The sequence below is a fragment of the Aphelocoma coerulescens genome, unplaced genomic scaffold, assembly GCF_041296385.1.
Source record: "Aphelocoma coerulescens isolate FSJ_1873_10779 unplaced genomic scaffold, UR_Acoe_1.0 HiC_scaffold_70, whole genome shotgun sequence".
Taxonomy (NCBI): domain Eukaryota; kingdom Metazoa; phylum Chordata; class Aves; order Passeriformes; family Corvidae; genus Aphelocoma; species Aphelocoma coerulescens.
Window position 1 is genome coordinate 1,417,768 of NW_027184055.1, and position 23,686 is coordinate 1,441,453.

The 23,686-nt window shown below is 56.4% G+C and overlaps 1 protein-coding gene and 1 pseudogene across 1 annotated transcript; both read right to left on the reverse strand.

Annotated features, from left to right (window-relative positions):
• Window positions 1–23,686, reverse strand: part of LOC138102326 (zinc finger protein 850-like) — a 1,260,715-nt pseudogene that overhangs the window by 850,615 nt on the left and 386,414 nt on the right.
• On the reverse strand, window positions 11,693–18,093 carry LOC138102328 (maestro heat-like repeat-containing protein family member 7). Its single transcript, XM_069000018.1, has 16 exons — window positions 17,982–18,093; window positions 17,592–17,659; window positions 17,202–17,477; window positions 16,608–16,814; window positions 16,276–16,424; window positions 15,872–16,019; window positions 15,476–15,663; window positions 15,256–15,393; window positions 14,868–14,982; window positions 14,558–14,695; window positions 14,141–14,317; window positions 13,420–13,575; window positions 13,159–13,260; window positions 12,680–12,782; window positions 12,350–12,406; window positions 11,693–12,036 (listed from the first exon to the last, which is right to left on the reverse strand). Exons 1-16 carry the CDS (start codon window positions 18,091–18,093, stop codon window positions 11,915–11,917), a joined length of 2,256 nt encoding a protein of 751 aa, XP_068856119.1. The 3' UTR covers window positions 11,693–11,914.

A 23,686-nucleotide genomic window follows, 5' to 3' on the forward strand; every position in this document is an offset into this window, starting at 1 on the left:
TGGGGAGGAAGGACAAGGAGAGGATGGGATTTGCCTCCGTGCCACAGGGAAGGGGAAGGAGATCCCCCCAGTCCGTCCCCGGCAGGACGGCGTCGGCAGCGGGGTTGTCCTGCAGCCGGGGGCGATGCTGGGCTGGGAGATGGAGCAGGAGAGAGGGGAAAGGGGCACTGACTTCCTCCTCACCTGCCTGGGGCTCCCGGGGCATCTTCCTCTTCCTCACAGCCTCCTCCTCCATCTGGCCAAGGGTTGGGAATGGGAAATCCTGATTTGGGGTGAAACAAGGGTGTTGAGTGTAAGATCCCTCTGCCCAAGTCCATCTCTAGAAGTCACTGGGCACTGTGTCCATAAAAATCTGCTCTGAAAAAGCCTCTCAGGAGTTCCCTGTCTCTGGTCTCTCCCCTTTGGTGTTTGGGGGTTCCCCCCTGTCCCAGCTGCTGGGGGTCCCTCTTTTATTGGGGTCCCCCTCTCTACTTGGTCTCCAACCTCCCCAGACTGCTGAGAGTCCAGGAATCCAAAAGCTCCCTGCTTTGGTCTCCCCACTTAGGGATGCTGGGGGTTATGGGGTCCCCAGGTCCCTTCTCCCCTTATTCTCTGCTTCGGGGTGCAGGGGGTCCAAGGAGTCCCCCCTCCCCTTCTCCCGGCTGTTGAGGGTCCCGCAAATAGTGGTGCTCCCCCCTTTTGGGGCTCCCCACTTTGGGGCCCTGGGGCTCACAGGGGGTCGCTCCTCCAGACTGCTGGGGCTCCCCTGGTCCCGGTACTGCCCCTCTCTGCTCGTCCCACTCTGGGGGTCCCGAGGTTCCCCCTCCTGGCTCCGGGCTGGAGGTGGCCGTGACTGACTCGGGCAGACCCAACCCCCACCACGGGCCGTACCCCACATCCCCCTGCCCGCTGCCAGGGCTCTGCTGGCACCGCCACCGGGACCCCCAGAAACACCTCCTGGGGACCCCCAATGTCCTCACAAGGGGCATTTTCTGCTCAGCTTTGGAGTTCTTCATTCTCCAAACATCCCCCCCAAAAAAACACAACCCAGGGAACCCCCCCGGGATATCTGGGCTGAGCTCCCCCTCCCCGGGCACCTGTGGGATGGGGGGCGATGATCCCACGGGTGGGGGGAGGGAGCGCTCAACCTCATGTGGGGAGTGACTGGGTCTGAACTGGGGGCAACTGGGTTCAACTGGAACCACACTGGGAGATAATGGGAGCAGCTGTGCCCATGCTGGGGTCATACTGGGATCCTAATGGAACTGACTGGGATGATACTGGGAGTGTCTGAGGATGACTGCGACCATACTGGAATCAGACTGGGAGGGACTGGAAAGGTGCTGGACATGACTGGAACCATACTGGAGGTGACTGGGAGCAACAGAGACCGTGCTGAGAGCAAATGGGTTTGTATTTGGAGTAACTGGGAGTGACTGGATTCATACTGGGAGCAACTGGGCCCACACTGGGAGTGACAGGGAGTCACTCTGGGCATGACTGGAATAATACTGGGAGTATCTGGGAGTGACTGGGGTCATACTGGGAGTGACTGTAACCATGCTGGGGGTGACTGGGATCATACTGGCATTGAGAGGGAGCAGTTGGGATCACATTTGGGGACACTGGGACCATACTGGAAGTGACTGGACCATACTGGAAGTAACTACGGGTCCTACTGGGGCCATACTGGGAGGCACTGGAATTACAGCAGGTGTGAATGGAACCATGCTGGGGGTTGCTGGGAGCTGCTGGGCCCATGTTGGGAGGAAAATGTGGACACATTGGGAGCAACTGGGATCAACTGGAAGGTACTGGAACCATGCTGAGGGCACTGAGACCACAACTGAGGCCACAACTGGGGCCACAGCTGGGATCATACTGGGAGCAACTGGGACCATACTTTGGGAAACTGACAGAAACTGGGATCATGCTAGAGGACCCTGGAAGTAACTGGGAAAGACTGGGATCATTCTGCGGTAACTGGAACCTTACTGGGGCAACTGGGAGTGCCTGGCAATGACTACAAACATGCTGAGGGCAACTGGGATATACTGGGAGTGTCTGTAACCATACTGGGGGTGACTGGAATCACACTGGGAACAGCTGGGATCATGCTGGGGGGAAATGAGACCATGCTGGGGGCACCTGGGAGCAACTGGATCTATGCTGGGGGAAACTGGGCATGACTGGGACTATTCTAGGGGCAACTGGGATCATACTGGGAGGAACTGGGAACAACTGGAACTATGCTGGGGGCAACTGGGATCATACTGGAATCACAGTGGGTCCATGCTGGGGGAGACGGGGATCATACTGAGGGTGACTGGAATCATACTGGGATTGACTGGGAGTGGCTGTGAGCAACTGGAATTGTGCTGAATGCAGCTGGGAAGAAATGGGAGTGACTGGGAGCATGCTGGGGGTGACTGGGATATACTGGGAGAGACAGGGAGTCATGGGGATCATACTGGAGGCTACTGGGCTCATGCTGGCATTGACAGGGAGCAACTGGGAACACCCTGGGGGCCACTGGCATCATACTGGGAGTGACGGGGGCCTTGCTGGGATTATAGCGGGTGTCAATGGGGGTTACTGGGAGCTACCAGGCCCATGCTGAGAGCCTACTGGGGATGCACTGGGAGGAACTGGGAATGATAGGATGCATGCTGGTGACAACTGGGATGTACTGGCAGGGGCTGGGATAAATCTGGGGGCAACTGATCCCTGCTGAGGTAACTGGGAGTGCCTGGGAATGACCACGAGAATGGTCAGGGCAACTGGGATATACTGGGAGTGTCTGAGACCATGTGGGTGCTGACTGGGACCACACTGGGTGTGACTGGGAATGTGCTGGGGGCAACTGGGAGCAATTGTGAGTGACTGGGGCCCTGCTGGGAGAGTCTGGCATCATACTGGGAGTGACTGGGACTATGCTGGGGCAACTGGGAGAACTGGGAACACACTGGACAAAAGTGGGAGGAACTGGGAGCAACTGAGACTGTGCTGGGGGCAAATTGCATCATAATGGGCGGTGACTGGGAGTGACTGGGTTCATACTGGGAGCAACAGGGAGTGAGGGGAAGTGACCAGGATCATACTGGGATCATACTGGGCTCATACTGGGACTGATGAGGAAACTGGAACCACTCGGGGAGGGAACTGGGCTCATACTGGGAGCAGCCCTTCCCGACCCCGGGACCCCCGAGCCCCTTTCCCAGCCCCGGGACCCCCGAGCCCCTTTCCCGGCCCCGGGACCCCCGAGCCCCTTTCCCGGCCGTGCCGCCCCTGCAGCCCCCAGACCCCCCCGCCGCGGTCCCGCCAATCCCAGGGGTCCCCCCTCTCGGGGTCCCCGCTTTGGGCTTCTGGGGCTCTCCTCTCTCCTCTTCCGCTTAGGGAAGCCGCGGCTCTCCCGGGGGTCCCCAAAACCGGTGTCCCCCCGCCCCCCCGGCCCCGCGCCGTCCCCACGGGGCCCCGGCAGAGCTCGGAGGGCCCGGCCCGGGAAGCCCAACCCCCACCGCGGGGGGACCCGCATCCCCCCGCCCCCGCCGGGGCTCTGCCGCCACCGCCACCGGGACCCCCAAAAACACCGCCCGGGACCCCCCGATATCCGCCCGAGGGGCATCTGCGGCTCGCCTTTGGAGTCCCGCAAGCTCCAAACATCGCGCCGCCCGCCCCGACAGAGAGGATGAAACTGCGAGCCCCAAATAGATTTCCTGCGAGCTCCAAATATCCCTCCCCCCTCCAAAAGCACCGCCCGGGATGTTTGGGCCGAGCTCCCCCTCCCCGGGCACCTGCGGGATGCGGGGCGGGCGATGCTCCCGGCCCGAGCGGCTGCGGATGTAGAGAGCGCTGCCCGCACGTGGAGCCTCCTCCGCCTGCTCCGCCTCCTCTTTCTTCCCCCCGTCCCTCCTCTTCCTCCTCCTCTGTCCCGCCTCCTCTTCCTCCTGCCCTTCCTCCGTCGCTGCGGCCGCGGCCCGGGAGCTCTCGGGGCAGCGGGGCCGGGCCGGGCCACGATGGGAAAGGGCTGGGTCAGCCCAGGGCGAGCTGGGGCAGCGGAGGTTTGGGGCAACAATGGGAAAGGGGTGGGAGAGGGGGGATCCGGGGAGGTGGGACAGCGGGAAAGGGGTTCCACTGGGGTCCCCCAGTTAACCCCAGCACCCCCAAACCCCGTCCCAGCCCTCCCCGTTCCCTCGCCACCCCCGGCTGAGTGGGGGGCTCAGCCCAGGACCCGTCGCCGTTCGGGGCTCCCCCGAGTGCAGCAAACGGGAGAGGCCCCCCGGGTGAAATTTTGGGGTTCGCTCTGCCATCGGCGCTTTAAGATGCCCCGGGAAAGTCGGTGCCCACTATAACTCCCGTTAAAAGGGCAACACCATTCCCGTTGATTCCGGCAGCGGAGCCCCGGGTCGGGGTTTGGGGGTCCCGGGAGGGTTTGGGGGTCCCAGCGAGGTTTGGGGGTACCGGCAGGGTTTGGGGGTACCTGGGTGGTGCCGATGATGGCGATGGGGACCCCGTGCTGGGGCTGAACATTCGCGAGGGGCTCCTGGGGGGTTTTGTGGGTCCCGGTGGTTTTGTGGGTTCCCGAGGGGGGTTTTCAGGAGTCCCAAAGTGGGGGTTTGGGTGATCCCGGTGGGAATATTTGTGTGTCCCAAGGCTGTTTTGGAGTCCCTGCCGGTGATGGAGATGGGGACCCTGTGCCAGTTATAAACCTTCTCAAGGGGGTCCGGGGGGTGTTGGGAGGTCCCGTGGGAATTTTGGTGTCCTGAGAGGGTTTTGGGGGGTCTGTATGGGGCTTTGCATCCTGGGGAGTTTTTGGAGGGTCCCGGGGATATTTTTGGGGTCCCAGGAAAGGTTGGGGTTCCCCGGGGGGGTGTTGGGGATTCCCGGGAGGTTTTGGGGTACCTGGGCGATGCCGGTGACAGAGCTGGGGACCCCGTGCCGGGTATGAACCTTCTCGCTGTGCACGGGCAGCGTCAGCGTGTTCAGGGAGATCCTGGGGGGCCCGGGGGTTCACCCCAAATCCCGGGGGAGCCCAAATGCTGAGGGACCCCCGAACTCCCCTCACCGCTGGATCTGCTGCAGGCAGGGGGGCACCAGCACTCGGCCCCCACCCCCCACTCTCACGGGGGGGCTGCAGAAGAAATCTGGGGGGCACAGACGGGTGAATGGGAGCTGGGGGTCCAGGCTTGGGAGCTGAGGGCTGGTGGTTCCAGAGCTGGGTGAGGGGGCTGGGCAGGTCCAGGGCTGGATGCTGAGAGCTGGGGGGATCCAGGGCTGGATGATGGGAACTGGGGGGATCCAGGGCTGGGTGATGGGAGCTGGGGGGATCCAGGGCTGGGTGATGGGAGCTGGGGGGATCCAGGGCTGGATGATGGGAGCTGGGGGGATCCAGGACTGGATGATGGGAGCTGGGGGGATCCAGGGCTGGGTGCTGGGAGCTGGGGGGATCCAGGTCTGATGCTGGTTCCGAGGTGCTCAATGGATGCTGATTCTGGTTTCAGGTTCTACTTCACTCTGCATCAGGAAGACTCTCGAGCTGATAGTTTCTTCTGTCACTTCCCTACCTACAAGTCCCTGGCCCCGCCTACCAGCAGATTCACAGGGTCTGTTTGCAGAGACACATTCATCACATTCCTTTCAATGTTTCCCTGAAATCGCTGTATTGTTACACTGAATCCAACAAATCTTTGCTTTTGGTGGATGCCTTTTTCTTGGAATGGACAAGAGACCTTCATGTGTGCAAGCCGTGTGCCTTCCTGCTTGCTCTACTCTGAGGGCAAAAGTCGCTTTCTCTGTTCAGCTGTGCTGCTCCTTTCCACTGTGCTGGCTCCAACAATGAACACTGGCACTTCAAACCAGTGGGAGGAGTTGGAAAATTGGAGTGAAAATAGATTATCCAGAACCACCCTTGATCTGTCCTCGCTCACTCACTGGGCTTGAGGAGATCCTTGGTAAGTGATGCCCGGGAAGCCTGTGAAAACAGGAGTCAATCTGATTTTACCACCCGTGTGCTGTAATGCAGCCTCCAAAAGGAGCGATGCTTTTCTGCACCTGTGCACACACGTGTCTAAAGCACGTGAATCCTCCATTAGCTCCACATTCATTCTGAGGCTTTGCACCCAGCTGTTGATTTGGTCCTGATGTTGCTCATTTTAGCTTCAATGGTTGCAAAACAAAGCAGATCAGTGGAAATGAGAAATACAAAATTTTTTAAAAAACTAAGAACACCCACTGACAACATTGCAGATTATTTTTTTACAGTATACTTTTTATTAAATCCTCTGTCAGTAGATATGTTCCTCCTAATTCCTTTATGCCTTTTGAACCACAGCTATTTATCGTTATTCCTTTTTAGTATTTGTTATGCTTTTTAAACCCCATGTATAACAGGCTGATGCAATCAGAAGTAGTTTTCTATCCCAAACAGACTGAAAAACTCACTTCTTCATCCCAAAGAGACTAAAGCCGGTGTGTTTGGCGTCCCATCTCCCACAGTCGGTCCCGGTATCTCCACAGGGGATTTCTGCCCTGGGGCAGCCCCGTGGCCATGGTGACACCCTGAAACATAGATTTAAAAGAAACAGAAAGATTTTAGTTATAGGCTAGCTGGGTTGAAATGAGTTAGAATAAGAAAGAATTTGAGCTGGACTAGAGTTAATTAAAATAGTTAGGAGAGCTAGATTTGAAATGCTTTTTAAGATGTCAGTAATTGATTACGGAATAATTGATGCTCTGTCATTTCTGTGTTTGTTTAGCTGTGCTTAGAACGAGGAACAGAAATATTGATCAGTTGGTGTAGGGAACAAGGACAATTCCCAATTTCCTCCCTCTGTGGGAACCTATTCAAAAGTCAGGCAAGAGGAAATTGGGAGGTCACTAACGTAATTAAGATTGTTAAAGTTCAGAAAGGCAAAAAAGGTCCAAGTGAGGGAGATGAGCTTACTTCATCTGTCTGGGACCACCGACCCAATTCGAGAGCAGCCACTCAATTCAGAGCACGCACTGCGCATGCTTAATGCCATTAAAGCTCATTTCCATACGAAGCGGAGAATGGGAGGGGTCACTGTTAGAAATATGTATTTGTAGTTTGGATACTCATCACTTTTGTGGCTAAATGAACTCTGTAACCGTTCATACCTGGGCACTGCGCATTAGGAAGCTGTTCCACGCCGCTGTCCGGCGCCAATCAAACATTCACTTTCTAACTCTAAACTGTTAGAGAGCTTTTGTCTGTCTCAGCTGGATATCGATATGAGATCGATATTCACATCTTGGTAAATCAAGCCCCGAGCACGGACACTGGGGCCGGTGTGCGAAGGCGTTTGGGGCTGCACGGACGTTCCTTAGCAGCAATGTTTGTCTTTATTCTCTCTATCTTTACTCTCACTCTATTCTCTTTCTTCTTATTGTCTCTCTCATTTCCCCTCTCTCTCTTTCTCTCTTTATTCTCTCTCAGAAGAAAATGACTACAAAAGCTGAATTTTTTAGCAATCTAATATTGAACATTTATTAGTCGAACAAAGGCAAATCACAGCGCTGGGGCGCTTGGCAATATTGCCAGAGGCGCCCTCCATTCATTTTCCTGTGGACTTAAGGACTCTCTTAAACTGTTCCATATTCATTAAGCCCAGTTCCTGGGAGTGAAGTGGCAAGATGGACGGCGTCAGATTCCCACTGAGGTTGTCAATAAGATCAAAGCAATGTCTCCACTGACCAACAAGAAGGAAACACAAGCTTTCCTAGGTGCCATAGGCTTTTGGAGGATGCATATTCCTCAGTACAGCCAGATTGTGAGTCCTCTTTACCTGGTTACCTGCAAGAAGAACAATTTCCACTGGGGCCCCGAACAGCAACAAGCTTTTGCCCAAATCAAGCAGGAAATCGCTCATGCCATAGCCCTTGGCCCAGTCAGGACAGGACCCAAAGTGAAGAACGTGCTCTACTCTGCAGCTGGGAGCCATGGTCTGTCCTGGAGCCTTTGGCAGAAGGTGTCTGGTGAGACTCGAGGTCGACCACTGGGATTTTGGAGCCGAAGCTACAGAGGGTCTGAAGCCAACTACACTCCCACAGAGAAGGAAATCTTGGCAGCCTATGAAGGAGTCCAAGCCGCCTCAGAGGTAATCGGCACAGAGGCACAACTCCTCCTGGCACCCCGACTACCGGTGCTGGGGTGGATGTTCAAAGCAGAGGTTCCCTCTACCCACGACGCCACCAATGCCACATGGAGCAAATGGATTGCTCTCATCACACAGCGCGCGCCTGTATCGGAAAACTGAATCGCCCTGGAATTTTGGAAATAATCACAAACTGGCCAGAAGGTGAAAACTTTGGTCTCGCTGATGAACAAGAACAAGTGACACGTGCTGAAGAAGCTCCACCGTACAACCAACTGCCATCAGAAGACACACGCTACGCTCTCTTCACCGACGGTTCTTGTCGCATCGTAGGGATGAAACGAAAGTGAAAAGCAGCCGTATGGAGTCCCACACGACGGGTTGCAGAAGCTACTGAAGGAGAAGGTGGATCAAGCCAATTCGCTGAACTCAAAGCTGTTCAACTAGCCCTGGACATTGCTGAAAGAGAGAAGTGGCCAAAGCTCTACCTCTACACTGATTCATGGATGGTAGCCAATGTTCTGTGGGGATGGTTAGAAAAGTGGGAAAAAGCTAATTGGCTGCGTAGGGGAAAACCAATCTGGGCTGCTGAAGAGTGGAAAGACATCGCTGCCCGAGTAAGAAAGCTGGTTGTGAAAGTCCGCCATGTAGATGCCCATGTCCCCAAGAGTAGGGCTAATGAGGAACACCAAAACAACAGGCAGGTAGATCAGGCTGCAAAGATAGAAGTGTCACAGATAGATTCAGATTGGAAACGTAAAGGAGAGTTGTTCCTAGCTCAATGGGCCCATGATGCCTCAGGCCATCAGGGCAGAGATGCCACCTATAAGTGGGCACGAGACCGAGGGGTGGATCTAACCATGGACAGTATCTCCCAGGTGATCCATGACTGTGAGACATGCGCTGCGATCAAGCAGGCCAAGCGGGTGAAGCCCCTGTGGTACGGTGGGCGATGGTCCAAATACAAGTATGGGGAGGCCTGGCAGATTGATTACATCACACTGCCTCAAACCCGCCAAGGCAAGCGCCATGTGCTCACAATGGTAGAAGCCACCACAGGATGGCTGGAGACCTACCCTGTGCCTCACGCTACAGCCCGGAACACCATCCTGGGCCTGGAAAAGCAAGTCCTTTGGAGGCATGGCACCCCTGAGAGAATTGAATCTGACAATGGGACTCATTTTAAACACAGCCTTATTAACACCTGGGCTAGAGAACATGGCATTGAGTGGGTGTACCACATCCCTTACCATGCACCAGCTGCAGGCAAAGTGGAACAGTGCCATGGATTGTTGAAAACCACCTTGAAGGCACTGAGTGGGGGAACTTTCAAAAATTTGGAGCAGCATCTGGCAAAGGCCACCTGGTTAGTTAACACCCCAGGTTCCACCAAGAGAGCTGGTCCAGCCCAATCTGAATCCCTGCATACAACAGATGGAGATAAGGTCCCAGTAGTGCATGTCAGAGGTCTGTTAGGAAAGACTGTGTGGATAAATTCTGCCTCGAGTACAGACAAACCCACCCGTGGGGTTGTCTTTGCTCAGGGACCTGGTTGCACGTGGTGGGTAATGCAGAAAGATGGAACACCACATTGTGTACCACAGGGAGATCTGATTGTCGTGTGAAAACCATCTGTAATGTGGAATGCCTGGGTACCACTGCTTGCTGATTGTCACTGTCACTGTTCGTACATAGCTGTGTATATGTATATGTATATGTATATGTATATGTATATGTATATGTATATGTATATGTATATGTATATGTATTGATGTGTGTGTGTAGAGTTAGAATATCTTAGTTTGGGCATTGAGCCAGTGATATGGGATAAGGGGTGGAATGTCTTGGGGTGACTTTGTGATGTGTATCCCATATCACTGCCCTATGCCCAGAAATTAACTTTGTGCCTTTCTGTGCCTCTAAACTGAGCCTGAGAGGGGGAAGGAAAAACTGAGCAAAACTTTTTCAAAGCAGTTTGCAGCTTGTTCAAGGTCACACAGAGATAGGGACTTTCTTTTTCCCAGCTGCAGCAGGGGAGGGAGGAGGCACCCAGCTTGCTGCTTCCCTGGTCAGCTTTTGGCCAGTTCTTCAGCTTCTTTTTCTCCAAAGGGAGACTGAGAGCTGATTTTTTTTTCATTCCCTGGAATTTTGGATTTTCTCCCTTTTCTGATGGACTGCTTCAATATCAGAGCACATTGGGAGGACTTGCCACCGAGCACAGAGGGCCTGGCCCTGGCCCAAGCCCCAGCTCCGAGGAGACCAAAGGAAGGACTCTAACATTTTCTCAGGTTTTTCCTCCACACTGAAAGATTGTATTATTTAGCATTATTTTCCTTTTCCCGTGTGTTCGTTAAAGAAATAGTTTTTATCTCCTTCACTTTCCTTTGAGGAAAACTTATTTTTTCCTGAACCAGGTTCAGGGGAGGGGTGGTTGTGCCTTCTCTCAGAGGATATATTTCTAAATTTGGCCAAACTGGCACATATGCAAATGAACCAAACTTACAAAACTGTGAAGAACTCGTGACCTGTTGTCCATCTTGGGGTCCCTCTTGGCAGTAGCCTCTGGCTACCCTGGATGTACCTTTGAAGGCCTTTCAAATAAATACCTACCTTTATTCCCTTATTCTGGTCTAGCCTCTGTTTTTAGGTGGCCTCTCAAGGCATCAGCAGGGGCTGCAATTCCACACTTGTGGAGACCAGAACCGCCCCCAGGATCCCAACACTGCCTGACAGCGCTCCGGACACCGGGATGGTCGCGCGTCCGAGTCTCGGCCACTGTGCTGCTGCTTCGTTTGCTCGTAGGCACACCCAGAGGCCACTGTTAAGCCCGGATGGTCTCTGGTTCTGCCCTCTCCCTGATCCCGTGCAGGGATGGAGCACTGCTGTGCTTTCAGGAAGCTGCTCTTGAAAGCTTCCAGCATTCCAAGCTCCTTTGCCCTCTGTGGAGGCTTGCCACGGAATCCCTCACAGCTGCCTCCGGAGCATACTCCTGTTGGCTGTTCTAAAATCCAGGGCCTTTGGGGTGCTCAGCAAGACCTCTGACTCCACAGTGTTGTGGAACTGGACCTTCAGGACAGGGACCTTTCCAGCCTGAGCTGCCCTCGTTCCTCTGTGTCTCTGCATAAAATATGGCATGGTGTGGATACAAAAATGCTGCTAGCAAGGATTTTCTTGCTATTTTCTAAGCCCATGAGAGACTTTTCTCTCTCACAGAAGAGGCAGCAGAGTTATGTAAACAACCAAACACCTGCAGCCTTGAAAAGTCTTGTTTATAGTACAGTAGAAAAATATTTTGACAATGGATGCTTTAGGATTTTAGCCAATCACCCCAAGGGGTGGCTGATCCTTTGTCCAATTAGACTATGAAGAAAAAAGTTTATGAAAGAGTTTGTAAAATAATTAAATAAATCAATCTTGCTGCACAATTCCTGCCTGCTGGATCTTCTCTCCTCCTCCCTACGGCTGAGGGACATTGTGATATACCCTAGGGTTGCAGTAATAGCACGGAAGAGAGCGGCAGGAGAGGCCTGTGTGTCCCAGGGCTCAGGTTTTGCGCCGCTTCAGCACCACAGAGATGCAGATCAAGTGAAGAAGCCAAACTGTTTATTAATAGGAGGCGAAGCGAAGGGGATGAGCTGGGAGGAAAAAAGGGGATGGGCAGGGTCTGAGGGCTGGAGGGATGGAGCTGTCAAAAGGGAGGGAGGGCAGGAGCTATGGGAGCTTTCCACAGGCTCAGCTGTGACCAGCATCAGCTGTGCCTGGAGGTCCAGCTGCTCTACTCTGTCTCCAGATGGTCTCATCTTGCAGGATATCTGGAGGTCTTAAAGGGACTCTGGTTCTGAGCCAGCAGATGAACGTAGTTCTGCAGCTCTTTTGTTGAATATTTCCTGAACTACGATGTTTGTCTGGGAAGGGCTGTCATCTCTCCTCAGGGCTTGAAGGGCTGGAAGAGACAGGAACAGAGCCACGGTCAGAGCCTGGATCTGCGGGAATCCAAGCAGACCTTCCTGCCAGGGCCATCTCACCCAGCTCCTGCCATGGCCAGAAGACAGCAGGGGCCAAGGAGATCAGCCAGAAGGTGCTGGCCATGGAGCTCCCCACCGTGTCCCTGAAATCTCTCTGTGCTCTGCCCACGTCACCCCGAGTCCACACATGGAGCAAAGCCCCCACAGCCAGGGCAGGGATTGCAGCTCCCGAGCCAGGCATTGCAGCTCGCCCCCGCCAGCCCCTGCTGACAGCCCGCTGCCCTCACTCACCCTCACTGAGGACCTGGAGCTCTTCCTTCTGCCCCCTCAAGAGCACCCTGGCAGTCCCTGGGAGCACAGAGGCGGTCACGGCCCCGCGGCACAGCTCCCTCGCAGCGGCGCTGCCAGCCCCGTGGCCACTCGCTCTCCTGCCCCGGCAGGGCTCAGCCCGGGCCCGTGCCGCATCCTGACGCCCGAGGGCACGGCTGCGAGAGGGCGGCAGCGGCCCCGAGGGCAGGCGGGGCTGCACGGCCCCGGGCCCGGATGCCGCTGCCGGGGCAGCAGCCGGGGCTGGGGCCGAGCTGCGGCGGGGCGGGGAGGGGCCCCGGGCTCGTGGCTCACCCATGAACCTGGCGGCCGCCTCCCGCAGGGACTCCTGTGGGCTGCCCACGAACGGCAGGGCCTGGTGCAGGAGCTCGGCCGCTCGGCTCCTGTCCGCTGCCAGCTGCAGAGAGCGCCAGGAGGGAAGGGTTGGCGCGGGCTCAGCCCTTGGCCGGGCTCTCTGCGCCCAGCCCTGGCCTCCCCTGCCCGCACGGCCCCGAGGCCCGGCCAGCAGCCGCTGGCGCCGGGCTCTGGAGGGGGCCGAGGGCCGGCTGCTGCCCGGGGAGCCGCGGTGCCGCCCCGCGCCACAGCCCAGCGGGGCCGGGGCTCCATCGGCAGCCGGCTCGGGGCCACAGGAGCCCGGAGAAGAGCCCAGGCAAGGGAGCGGCGTGTGGGGCGCAGGCTGGCGCTCCTGGTGCAGCACCGCAGCCAACCCCACACTGGGCACCAGGGGCAGGGGGCTTCTCCAGGCTCAGCTTGGGCTTCCAGGCAGTCCTTACCAGGCACTCGGCAAACTTCAACCTCTGGTCCTTCTTCAGCAGCTGCTCGAGATCTGTCCTCTTCAGGAACTTGGCTGCACAAATCAGTGTTTCGCGAGAAGCCTGGAGAGCAGCAGAGACCCAGAGATGGCACCACGGCCCAGGGCACAGGACTCGTGTCCCTGTGCCAAGGCTGGGAGGAGGCTGCAGCCCGGGAGGCGCCAGGGCTGGACGCAGCCGAGCCCCCTCGCAGGGATGCAGCAGCATCCCACAAAACCTTACCTTTGCCACACGCCAGTTCTCATCATCCCCATAGATTAAAAGTGGGTAAAGGCTCTGGTTCACAATCGTCTTCAGGGGCTTTTTTCCCTCCTCCACTACCAACTCCATCACCTTGGAGAAGAGGTGAATGGAGAGCAGCTGCACATGGCTGTTGTCCTGGAGGAAAGGAAACCAACTTGATGCCATGATGAGTTTTTTGCCTTTTCTTTCATACCCTGTTTATATACCTTTTTATAGCTTTTTGTATTCTTAGTGTTTTTTAGCCTACATTCTTAGACTTATTTTGTTAAGCTAGGAGACTAAACATCTTAGAAACGCCAGACACCAAGGTCCTCTCCAGAACACATTTTGTCAACTAAGATAGGACCATCGAGGGGGAAGGTTCCTTGGGAAGGGGGGCTCAATTGAGCCTCTCACTGGGGAATCTTTGATAGATATGCTAATTAGTAAGATCTATAATGTTATACCCAATCTATCGTGTGTGTGCATTGCGGGGCGCATTTCGGCCCATTCCACGTGGGCGTGGTGCACCTAAGGATCCTTATAATAAATACAGAGGTAAAAGCCCTTTCTCCCTTCTAAGCGTGTTTGACTCTTGATTTTAAGACCAGGAAAAGGCATCAAACTACTCCAGGCCCACCTAGGCAAAAGCCTGAAAATGCAAAAGGCACAGCATTTCTGGGCAGCACCCAGTGCCTATGGCTGGGGCACAGAGCCTTACATTTGCAAAGAGTGGCAGGAGCGCCTCAGCCAGTTTCGGGGCGGTGGTGCTGGATACCAGGATGTCTTTGTTCTCCAGCACATTCATGAACACAGAGAGGGACATCCTGACCACCTCTCCGTCTGCATCATCCAGCAGCTCCACCAGCCGTTGGGACAGGCTGCCCATCCTTCTGGCCTGTGTGGAACACAAGGCTGTGCTGTGAAGCCATGAACGGCTGCACTGCCTACACCACCCTGGCCCTGCAAGCCCACCCTGCTGCCGCAGGGCCCGGTGGCCAAAGGCCTGTCCCGAAGCACTGGGGCAGCTGAGCCGGGAGGCAGGAGAGCTGGGAGCAGCTGCCTCAGCTCCTGAAGCCCAGCCAAGCCCATGTGACTGCTTTCCCCAGCGCAGCTTCAGCCGCTGCCGCCTTCTCACCATCACAGGATCCTTGCTGAGCACCACGAGGCCTCTGAGTGCCAGGCGACATCTCTGCCTGCACTCGCTCAGCAGGTACCTGGACATCATCTCCAGGACACTGTCACCGCATTCCCTCAAGTCCAGGCACTCGAGGACCTGAAAGGCACAGGGCAGTGACAGGGGAGCCGGCCGGCAGGAGCCCGGAACCGCCCAGGGCTGGGCCCAGGCAGCAGCGCAGGGCGTGGGCACCGTCCCAGGCAGCTGCGGCTACGAGAGGGCAGAGAGGCGGGAGGCAGCTCAGCGAGGCAGCGCTGGCCGTCAGGCTCACCTCCACAAGGAATGCCAGGAAGGGCAGATCCCAGCGTGGCTCCTCCCTGCTGAGCAGCCTGAGCAGGTGGAGTGTGATGCGGGAACACAAAGGCATCAAGACCTGGCGCATCTCTCTGGCAGAGGAAAAAACGCACCAAGACCCTGATGTGAGGGGCAAACATCTCCCAGGACTGACTCACAGAGGTCTGGTCTTTCCCCAGCATCCCTGCAGGGGATGTGGGTGCTCTGGGAGGTGGCTGCTCCTGAGCACCCTTCTCCAGCCTTTTCCAGTGCCCTTGGCCATCCCTCATTGACCAGGCCCTCTGGCCCATGGCCACAAGGACGATGTGGGGCACCTCGGGCACAGGGCACAAGTGCCGGGGGCAGTGGGGAGAAGGGGGTCTCACCTGGCCAGCAGACCCACTGCATAGTGCTGGGTGTCAGCACACAGCAGCGTGTCCCAGCCACGCTTGCGCTCCACAGCCACCACCTCATTGTCACAGCGCAGTTGACAGAGCAGAGCCTTCATGGCCTGCACTGCAAACCTGTGTGCAGAGCAAAGCCCAGGTCACACTGGGAGCACTGGTGCTGGCCACAAGGGCATGGGAAGGACAGGAGGACTGGGACCTGTTGGGGTTGGTGGGAAGGCCGTGTTCCTCCCGGCACGCTCTCCAGAAGTGATCAACTTCCTCTGGCGTCTGCTGTGTGGTGATGACAACATGGGAGAGCAGAGCCACAAAGATGCGGGAGGAGTAAAGGTTCATTGCCTCGTGGCACCGAGGCACCTGGACAATCACCCACAGCGCCAGAGTTGCCTGCAAAAGAAGCAGCCCGAGACAGCGCTCAGTGCCGAGCTGTCCATGTGGCAGGGCCCGAGGGGAGACGCAGGGGGAGCACCAGGACTGATGCCCCCCTGAGCCTGCCCCTAGCCCAGGTTTCACCCAGCGCCTGAGGCAGGGAGAGGATGGAGAGCTGCTGGAGCGGCAGCTTGGGGGTGAACAAAGGCCAGTTCCAGAAACTCACAGCCAGGGCAAGGACAGGTGTGTCGTCCCCATCAGAGGTGGACATGCTGTGCAGAGGCCAGTCCTCCATCACACAGAGCAGTGTTGGCAGCACCTTCTCCAGTGTGCTGGCTGACAAGCCTATGAGTCTCCACATCATTGTGGCAGCTCTGTGGGATCAGAGCTCTGAGTCAGGGGCGTCTCAGTCACAGTACCATGCCCTGTGCAGCTGTGGGGGCCCAGGTGACAGAGCCCCGGTGCCCTGAGGGGCAGGGAGGGAGCATGGCAGCAGGCTCAGGAAACAGAGGGGCCCGAGGGTCCTGGAGCTCTCCGCCTGTCTGGCAGACCCCATAGGACAGGCGGCACAGGGCAATGGGCCCTAAGGGCTGGTGAGCCCTGAGCTCTCAAGGCAGCTGGGCCCCGTACCTGTCGCACGATGGGGCACAGCGCAGGAGGGTCAGCACCACATCAGCGGGGTGCTCTTCAGCCAGCCTCAGAAGGTTAATGGGCAGCCTGGCATCCACAGTGACATGGAACCCGAGTCTCTGGTGAATGTTCCTCACCATGGCTGGCACCTGGAGGAGGCATGGGGAAGACTCGGAGCACTGTCCAAGGGAGCAACTTCCCCAGCCGCCCCCAAGAAATGCTTCCCTTCTCAACTCACTGCTCTGGTCTCAAAAGCTGAGGGGGCCCAGAAGCCGTGGCTTGAGGGGGCACACGATCCTTGGAGTGTCCAGCCCTGGCCCCAGGCTGCTTACCTGCTGCTGAGGAGAAACAGCACTCTCTTCAAAAAAATCCAGTTCGGGAGCATGAATCCCAGTGGGAGTGGGCGTGGTGTCAGGATTTGCGATGCCCTGAGTCTCTCTGGTGTCGGTGTTTGTGATGGCCATGTCCTCAGTCCCTGCCACGTCCTCAGTCCCTGCCATGTCCTTTGTCACTGCCATATCCTCAGTCCCTGCCATGTCCTTTGTCACTGCCATATCCTCAGTCCCTCCCATGTCCTCAGTCCCTGCCATGTCCTTTGTCACTGCCATATCCTCAGTCCCTGCCATATCCTCAGTCACTGCCATGTCCTCAGTCACTGCCATATCCTCAGTCCCTCCCATGTCCTCAGTCCCTGCCATGTCCTTTGTCACTGCCATATCCTCAGTCCCTCCCATGTCCGCAGTCCCTGCCATGTCCTTTGTCACTGCCATATCCTCAGTCCCTCCCATATCCTCAGTCACTGCCATGTCCTCAGTCACTGCCATATCCTCAGTCCCTCCCATGTCCTCAGTCCCTGCCATGTCCTTTGTCACTGCCATATCCTCAGTCCCTCCCATATCCTCAGTCACTGCCATGTCCTCAGTCACTGCCATATCCTCAGTCCCTCCCATGTCCTCAGTCCCTGCCGTGTCCTTTGTCACTGCCATATCCTCAGTCCCTCCCATGTCCTCAGTCCCTGCCATGAGAGTCTTCGCCGTGTGATCATTCATGGGACTGTCAGAGTCTTCTGAGCACTCAGGTGAATCTGTGCTGACACCAGGCTCTGCCTGGAGCTCGGTCAGCCCAGAGTCAGGCTCAGCTGTGCCCTCAGTTGCTGTGGTGCTGGTCTTTCCACGCCGAATGCGGATGAACTTCCGGAACATCTGCAGGAGAACAGAGGACAGGGAAGAGAGGGATGTTCCAAGGGGTGCTCCAGGCGCGGTGCTCGGCTGAGCAGCGACAGCAGGCCCAGCCCAGGTGGGGATGGCTGCAGGTACCTGCGCTGTTCTTCTCCGGAAGTGGCCGTGGGCACGGTCCTGCTCTTGTGTCCGGTCCAGGGCTGCATCTGGCAAAGAGGGAGCGCAGCCAGAGCTGAGGGGCTGCGGGAGAGGCCGGAGAACGCAGCCCAGCCCTGCGCTCCCCAGGCAGGGACAGCCCCGGGATGCCCAGGGGATGGAGCACGGCTGCTGCGGGGGGTCTGGCCTGGCCCCTCTTCCGTCCTATCCATGGGCCTGTTCTCCAGGGATGGGATGGGATGGGATGGGATGGGATGGGATGGGATGGGATGGGATGGGATGGGATGGGATGGGATGGGATGGGATGGGATGGGATGGGAGGCACCAAGCTGGCTGCTGCCATCAGCCCTGTGGCCCAGCTCTGTCACTCACCATCCTGCTGTGGCTGGAACTGCTCCAGCTCTTCGGGCTGTTGTGCTGGGGCAGCTGCAGGGCCTTTTTTCCCCCTGAACACTTTGAACAGGCCACGGAATCTGCCCGCCATGCCACAGTCTGGCCTCGAGGGCACCTTCAAGAGAGATGCCTGGGGAAAGCTCTGAGTGAACAAGTCCTGCACTTGTGCCTTGAAGGCACCAGCAGCAGAGAAGCCTCAGGAAGGCTACAGGACAGCAAGTCCTGCACTCTGGTCTCAGAGGGCTCTTGCCACAAGGACAGGAGACTCCTCGTCAAGGATTGTGGTCAGCAAAGCCAACGGTCTGGCCTTGAGGGCACCGGCCACAGGGATGGGAGATGCCTCGGAAAAGCTCCGGGGCACCAAGTCCCACGGTCTGCCCTCGAGGTCACCTGCAAAAGAGAAGCCTCGAGAAGGCCACAGGTCACCAAGTCCTGTGGTCTGGCCTCGAGGTCACCTGCAGGAATAACGCCTCGGAAAAGCTCCGGGTCAGCGAGGAACGAGTGCGCTGTGCAGGGGCTCCTCACGGCACCGCTCTGTCCCGTCCTGTCCCGTCGCGTGCTCCGAGCACTGTGGCGTGGCCGCTTCGCTGCCAGCCCCAATGTCAGCACGTGTCACAAAGGGCCCTGGGACACCCTGTCCCGTTCCATCCCACGGTGACCGTGCTGCGCCGCGTCACAAAGGGCCCTTGCACACACCCCACCTGCCCTGGGGCCGCCCCCAGCCCACCCCAAGTGGCCCAGGTTGGAAGGAATGCCTTGCCCCAAGTGTCTAAGGCAGCCCAACAGGAACTTTAGCATCGGCTCCAGCCATAAGCAAACGCTCCCCTGCTCTGCGGGCTCAGGGCAGCACCAGGAGCCCCCACGGCTGCCGCCGCAGCCGCCGCGGGAAGGGCTCGGGGTCTTCCACAGAAGCTGGCACGGCCTCCTTGGGACACGTCCCGGCCGGTGGCCATCCTAAAGCCGGGGCTGTGACACAGACAAGGAACGTGTGGGCCAGGGTGCGAATGCTGCTCTGACCCCTGGGGCCCGGGGAGCGCCGAAATCAGCAGGGGTGGCAGAGTCCCCTCCGAAGCAGACCTGCCGCCCCCGAGCCCTGGCAGCGCTGGTGCCCATCTCCTGCCCCAGAGACCTGTGCCCCCGGGGGCTTCTCTGCCAGAGGGCAGCCAAAGCCAAGGTGCATTGGGGTCTGTGCTCCTTCCTACAGGGGGCTGTTGGCAGGAGCACCTGGAGTGACTGGGGGCAGCACTTGGTATCCGACAGGAGATGTTGCTCCTTCCTGGAGTGAATTTTTTCATGGAAGGGATTAGCAGTAGCACCAGAACAGCATCAGCTGCTGAGTTTCACAGGGCAAAGAGATTCTACAGAGACACTGTGACATTTCCTTGTGCTTTTCTGTCTTTCTTGCGTTCTGGAAATGAAAGAATTGTCCCAGCCTCTGATATTCAACATTCCTGTTGCTGTGTGTCTGGCTGTGGCAGCTCACGTCCAAACACAACTGCGTCCCTGCTGAGCAGGGCAATGGACGGCCACAAACAGGGAGGTTCCCCAGGGAACATCAAGGGAGACACCTGGGGAAGTGCAGAGGATAGGGATAGCTGTGGGAGGAGAAGCTGTTCTGTGTCTCTGATGATGGTGCCAGCACCCTGAAGGAGCAGCCAAGACAGGCGCTGGAAGCACACAGGTCCCACCCTTTTCTGCTGTCACATGGACTCGGGACACACAGGTCCAGCAGTCGTGATGCAGGAACAATGGAGGGCCATGCACTGGTAGGGAATGGCCTCCAGCAAGAGCAAAGCAGGATCCTCTGGCAGCAAAGCCTGAGCTTGTGAACCGGGCCATCTCCTCTGCACACAGCAAAGTGCTTCCCTCCGCCCCCGAACGTCTGCCAGCACTCCCTGCTTTTCTTTAGTGCCAGCTGCATCTTCCTTTGTTCCAAACAAGTCCAGGATTTCATTTGGAAGCTCATGTACGTGTCTTTAAGGGGCCTGCATGCAGGAGAGGGATGGCACCTGCAGTGCAGGGCTTGTGTCCCATCAGAGTCTCTCTCTCACGATGGCACCAATGCCGCTGCCTTGGGACGCCTGACTGTGGAAGGCGAGTCTGCCCTCAAGCACGGCCACTGAAGTCAGTCAGGGGCACAGGCTGCAGCTGAAGCTGCCAAGCGTCGCTGTGAGGCCGGCAAGGCAAGAGGAAGCCATTGTGGCCAATTCTGCTGGAGCCTTTTGCCAAGCCACGTGCAGCTGTGCCCACAGTATGGCCCCGTTTGGCATCCCGGCTGGTGCGGATGCCTTGTTGAGCTGGTGCCGGCACTGGGGCTCCTGCTGTTCCTGTGCACGCTCTGGTGCTGTTTCTGTGGCGTCCAGAGCTGTTTCGGCAGCAGCGACTCGGCAGCCCTGCTCGAGGAGACATCGCCGCCCTCCCCATGGTGGCAGCAGCTGTGCGGGCCCAGAGCTCTGTGTCAGGGGGGCCTCGGTCACAGCCCCGTGGCCTGGGCAGCCGCGGGGGCCCGGGCTGGCCGCCAGCCCTGCCTCTGCCCACCGCCCCTTCTTGGCAGCAGCCAGGGGCCGTGCCCCAGCAGGGCCCCCCCGCCCTCCTTGTCCCCAGCCAGCCCAGCCTCGGCACCTCGGGGTGCTCCCCACCCTCCTGCTGAGGCCCGGCCTTGAGGGCTTCTGCCGCAGGCCTGGGAGATGCTTCGGGGAAGCGCCAGAGCAGCCGGGCGGCAGGAACGAGGCGGCTGCCTGGAGGCTGCTTATGGCCTCTGACAGCCACTTCCTCGGGCCTTCCCACCACCCCAGCCCCTCAGGGGCCTCCTGTTGTTCTGCCAAGGGGCAGAGGCGATTTAAAGGACACAGACAGCACTGGAAAGAATGCTCTTATTTTACTGTGAAATTAAGGAACCTCAAATGTAAAACGATACATTCAGTAAAACTAGGGGCTTGGATTTAGCAACAAGCAAAAATAAGCAAGGTAATGCACCTAATTATTACTATCCAAGAGAAAGGAGAGTGATTTAGAAAGATGCATCACCAACTGCCTAAATACCTTACCATCATCCAGATCTGCAGCCGTTGGGGAGCCCCGTTTCGCAGCAAGGATCTGGAGAACCCTTCCCGTCAATTGGGAGAATCCTATGGGTGCATCTACCTGTATGTGAGGCCTCCAAATTTGCCCCTAACATGGCTCCAGCTTTTATAGGCCCAAATCAGGAAGTCCAAGTAACTTGATTGAGTTTTTAGTCCGGAAACACCTGGATCTGATGGCACACTTTGCAACCAGCAGGGGCCACAGCTTGGCCAGTGCCCAGGCCTTGCCTGGGAGGGTTTCCCCTCAAACACCCTGCAAACAAACCTTTATTCATGTCAGCTGGGGAAAGTTTCCTATATTATCCATTTCTTGCAGATAACTGTACACGGTTATGGGAAAGTTTCTAAAGCAGCCCATTTGGCGTTAAATGGCTAGCATAAGCATCTTTGTCATCTGTTTTTAGCTAAATAATACTGAGGGTGTTAGTCACAGATTGGCCAGGGTTCATCTTGTAGGTCAGCTCCGGCTGAGGCCTGCTGCTCAGGCCTCAGCACATCAGTCGCTCCTCTGACTTACAGGATGAATCACGGCTGTCAGACGGCCTCTGCAGTTGTTGCACATAGGGTTGGTTGATCTTGAGGTGTAGCTGCGAGCTGCCTTCCCTGTACTCTGTGCTGGATGAGTGGTACAATACAAGGAATGAAACAAGGAATAAAGAAGAAGGTAGCAGCTGCACAAAGGGAAAGGAGAAAGGGCCCCTTTGAGCCACAGACTCCCTGGCAGCCACAAGAATATATCTGGTTCCCAACATTCCCATGTCTGGGTTGGTACATGGGCTAATTTTCTCATCTCCCGAGTTGTCTGTTTTCCTACTTTTCCATTGTCATCAATTTGTAAGCGACAGTTGGATTCATTTTCTTTCCTGCAAACTCCTCCTTCTTCTGCCGGTAGTCTAAAACCCCGCGATGCTGGAAAATCGCATTCCGCGTTTGCGTGGATTGGTCGGCCATAAGGTCAGGGGCGGCAGCCCTCTGGTTAGTTATTATCTCCGAGACAGCTTGCAGTCTTCTTATCCAATTCAGATGATAGGCAGGTTCTCTGGCCCCTGGCACCAATTGGCTAGGGCTCCATGGAGCCGGTCCATAATGTTGTAGAACTCTCTCAGGTGGCCGTTCATCATGTCCCCATCTTTGGGAGCTTCCCTTACTTAGGGAGGTGTCAAGAGACCATGTTTCTCTGACCAAATCATGATATACTTTGACTCTGAGCGCCATCCCCTGACTTTGTGTCCATGTCCCTGATGGGCCTATTGTTAAGGATGTGCAGTGCATCAGTGAGATGGGTTCTCCACCAGGACAGGTGTCCATCTCCCAGGTTTCTCCACTGCTCTTTCAATAGCCCATTCATTTGCTCAGATAATCCCACAGCTTGGGGATAATATGGTGTGTGAAAACCCCACTGAATGTTTTTCTGCTCAGCGTACTGCTGAATGAATTTGTTCTGGAAATGAGACCCATTATCTGTTTGACTCGGTAATGGCATTCCGTAATACAGAATTATTGTGCCTATAGTACAGATGGTGCTATGCTGAGTGGCCTTCTCACAAGGATGGGCAACCAAATACCCAGGATATGTGTCTATGGCAGATATATTTACACCCTCGGTCCTGGGGTAAAGGTCCAATGTAATCCATTTGCCAAGTTGGTCCGGGCAATTTTCCTCTCCCCAGCTGTCCTTTTACAATGTTTGGCACCGGGCATTTGTACATATGTTGGCACACGGGGCAGTGAGCAATTCTAGTTCTACTCATATCGAGTGACATGGCAATGCCACGCTCTTGAGCCCACCTGTAAGGGGCTTTTTGTCCAAGGTGCACACATTTTTGGTGTGCACATTTTGCCAGGCCTTCGTGATCCGCCTTTGGAGGGAACTCTGGTCTTGCTTGGAAATCTTTGCCCGGTTGCCTGCAACAGAGTTATAAAGTAGCTCTAAAGTGTCTGTGTCACTATGGGCATCAACATGAATCACAGTCACATCAGTTCTTTGTACCATTTCCCAAAGGTCACTCCACAGTTCCTTTCCCCAGACCTCTTTGGAGTAGATTTTCCAGGCTCTGCCTACCCATGTCGGTAGCCACGGAGCGAACCCATTTAGCTACCGACCAAGAAGCAGTATAGGAAAGGCATTCTCCTAGATCTTCTTGTTTTAAAGCCATATCAATTGCATAGAATTCAGCATATTGACTGCTTTTCCCCTCTCTGGTCATTTCTAAAAACTTTTCTGAATGAGGATGGTCAGCTACTGCTTTCCAAAACCTTTTCCCTCCTATATATTCAGCTGACCCATCCGTAAACCAAGCATGTTCTTTTTCCTGTGGCATTAGTTGATCTGAAGGCTTTTCCCACTTCCCTGGAGATTCCCTCTCAGCTGTGAAGTTGGCACTCACCTCTTGGTCCCTCCCGGGGGCAGCTGCTATTGGCTCATGAAGAGTGGCTATCCGCCCCGTTCCCACCTTGGCCCTATCCCGAATATACCACTTCCACTTTACAGTACCACACTCCGGAGCGTGCCCAATCCAATGGGCTTTTGGGGACCTTCTGACCCACTGCACAATAGGAATTTCCGGATGAAGAGCCACTTCATACCCTATGGTAAGTTGT

What these genes read in the sequence shown, in the direction of transcription:
- LOC138102328 (XM_069000018.1), bottom strand. Translation starts at nt 18,093, where the DNA reads ATGGCGGGCAGATTCCGTGGCCTGTTCAAAGTGTTCAGGGGGAAAAAA. An exon ending in TCAGCAAGGATCCTGTGATG is followed by an intron (nt 14,318 to 14,557) that starts GTGAGAAGGCGG and finishes TGTTCCACACAG; the next exon opens with GCCAGAAGGATGGGCAGCCT. An exon ending in AGAACTGGCGTGTGGCAAAG is followed by an intron (nt 13,261 to 13,419) that starts GTAAGGTTTTGT and finishes GCTGCTCTCCAG; the next exon opens with GCTTCTCGCGAAACACTGAT.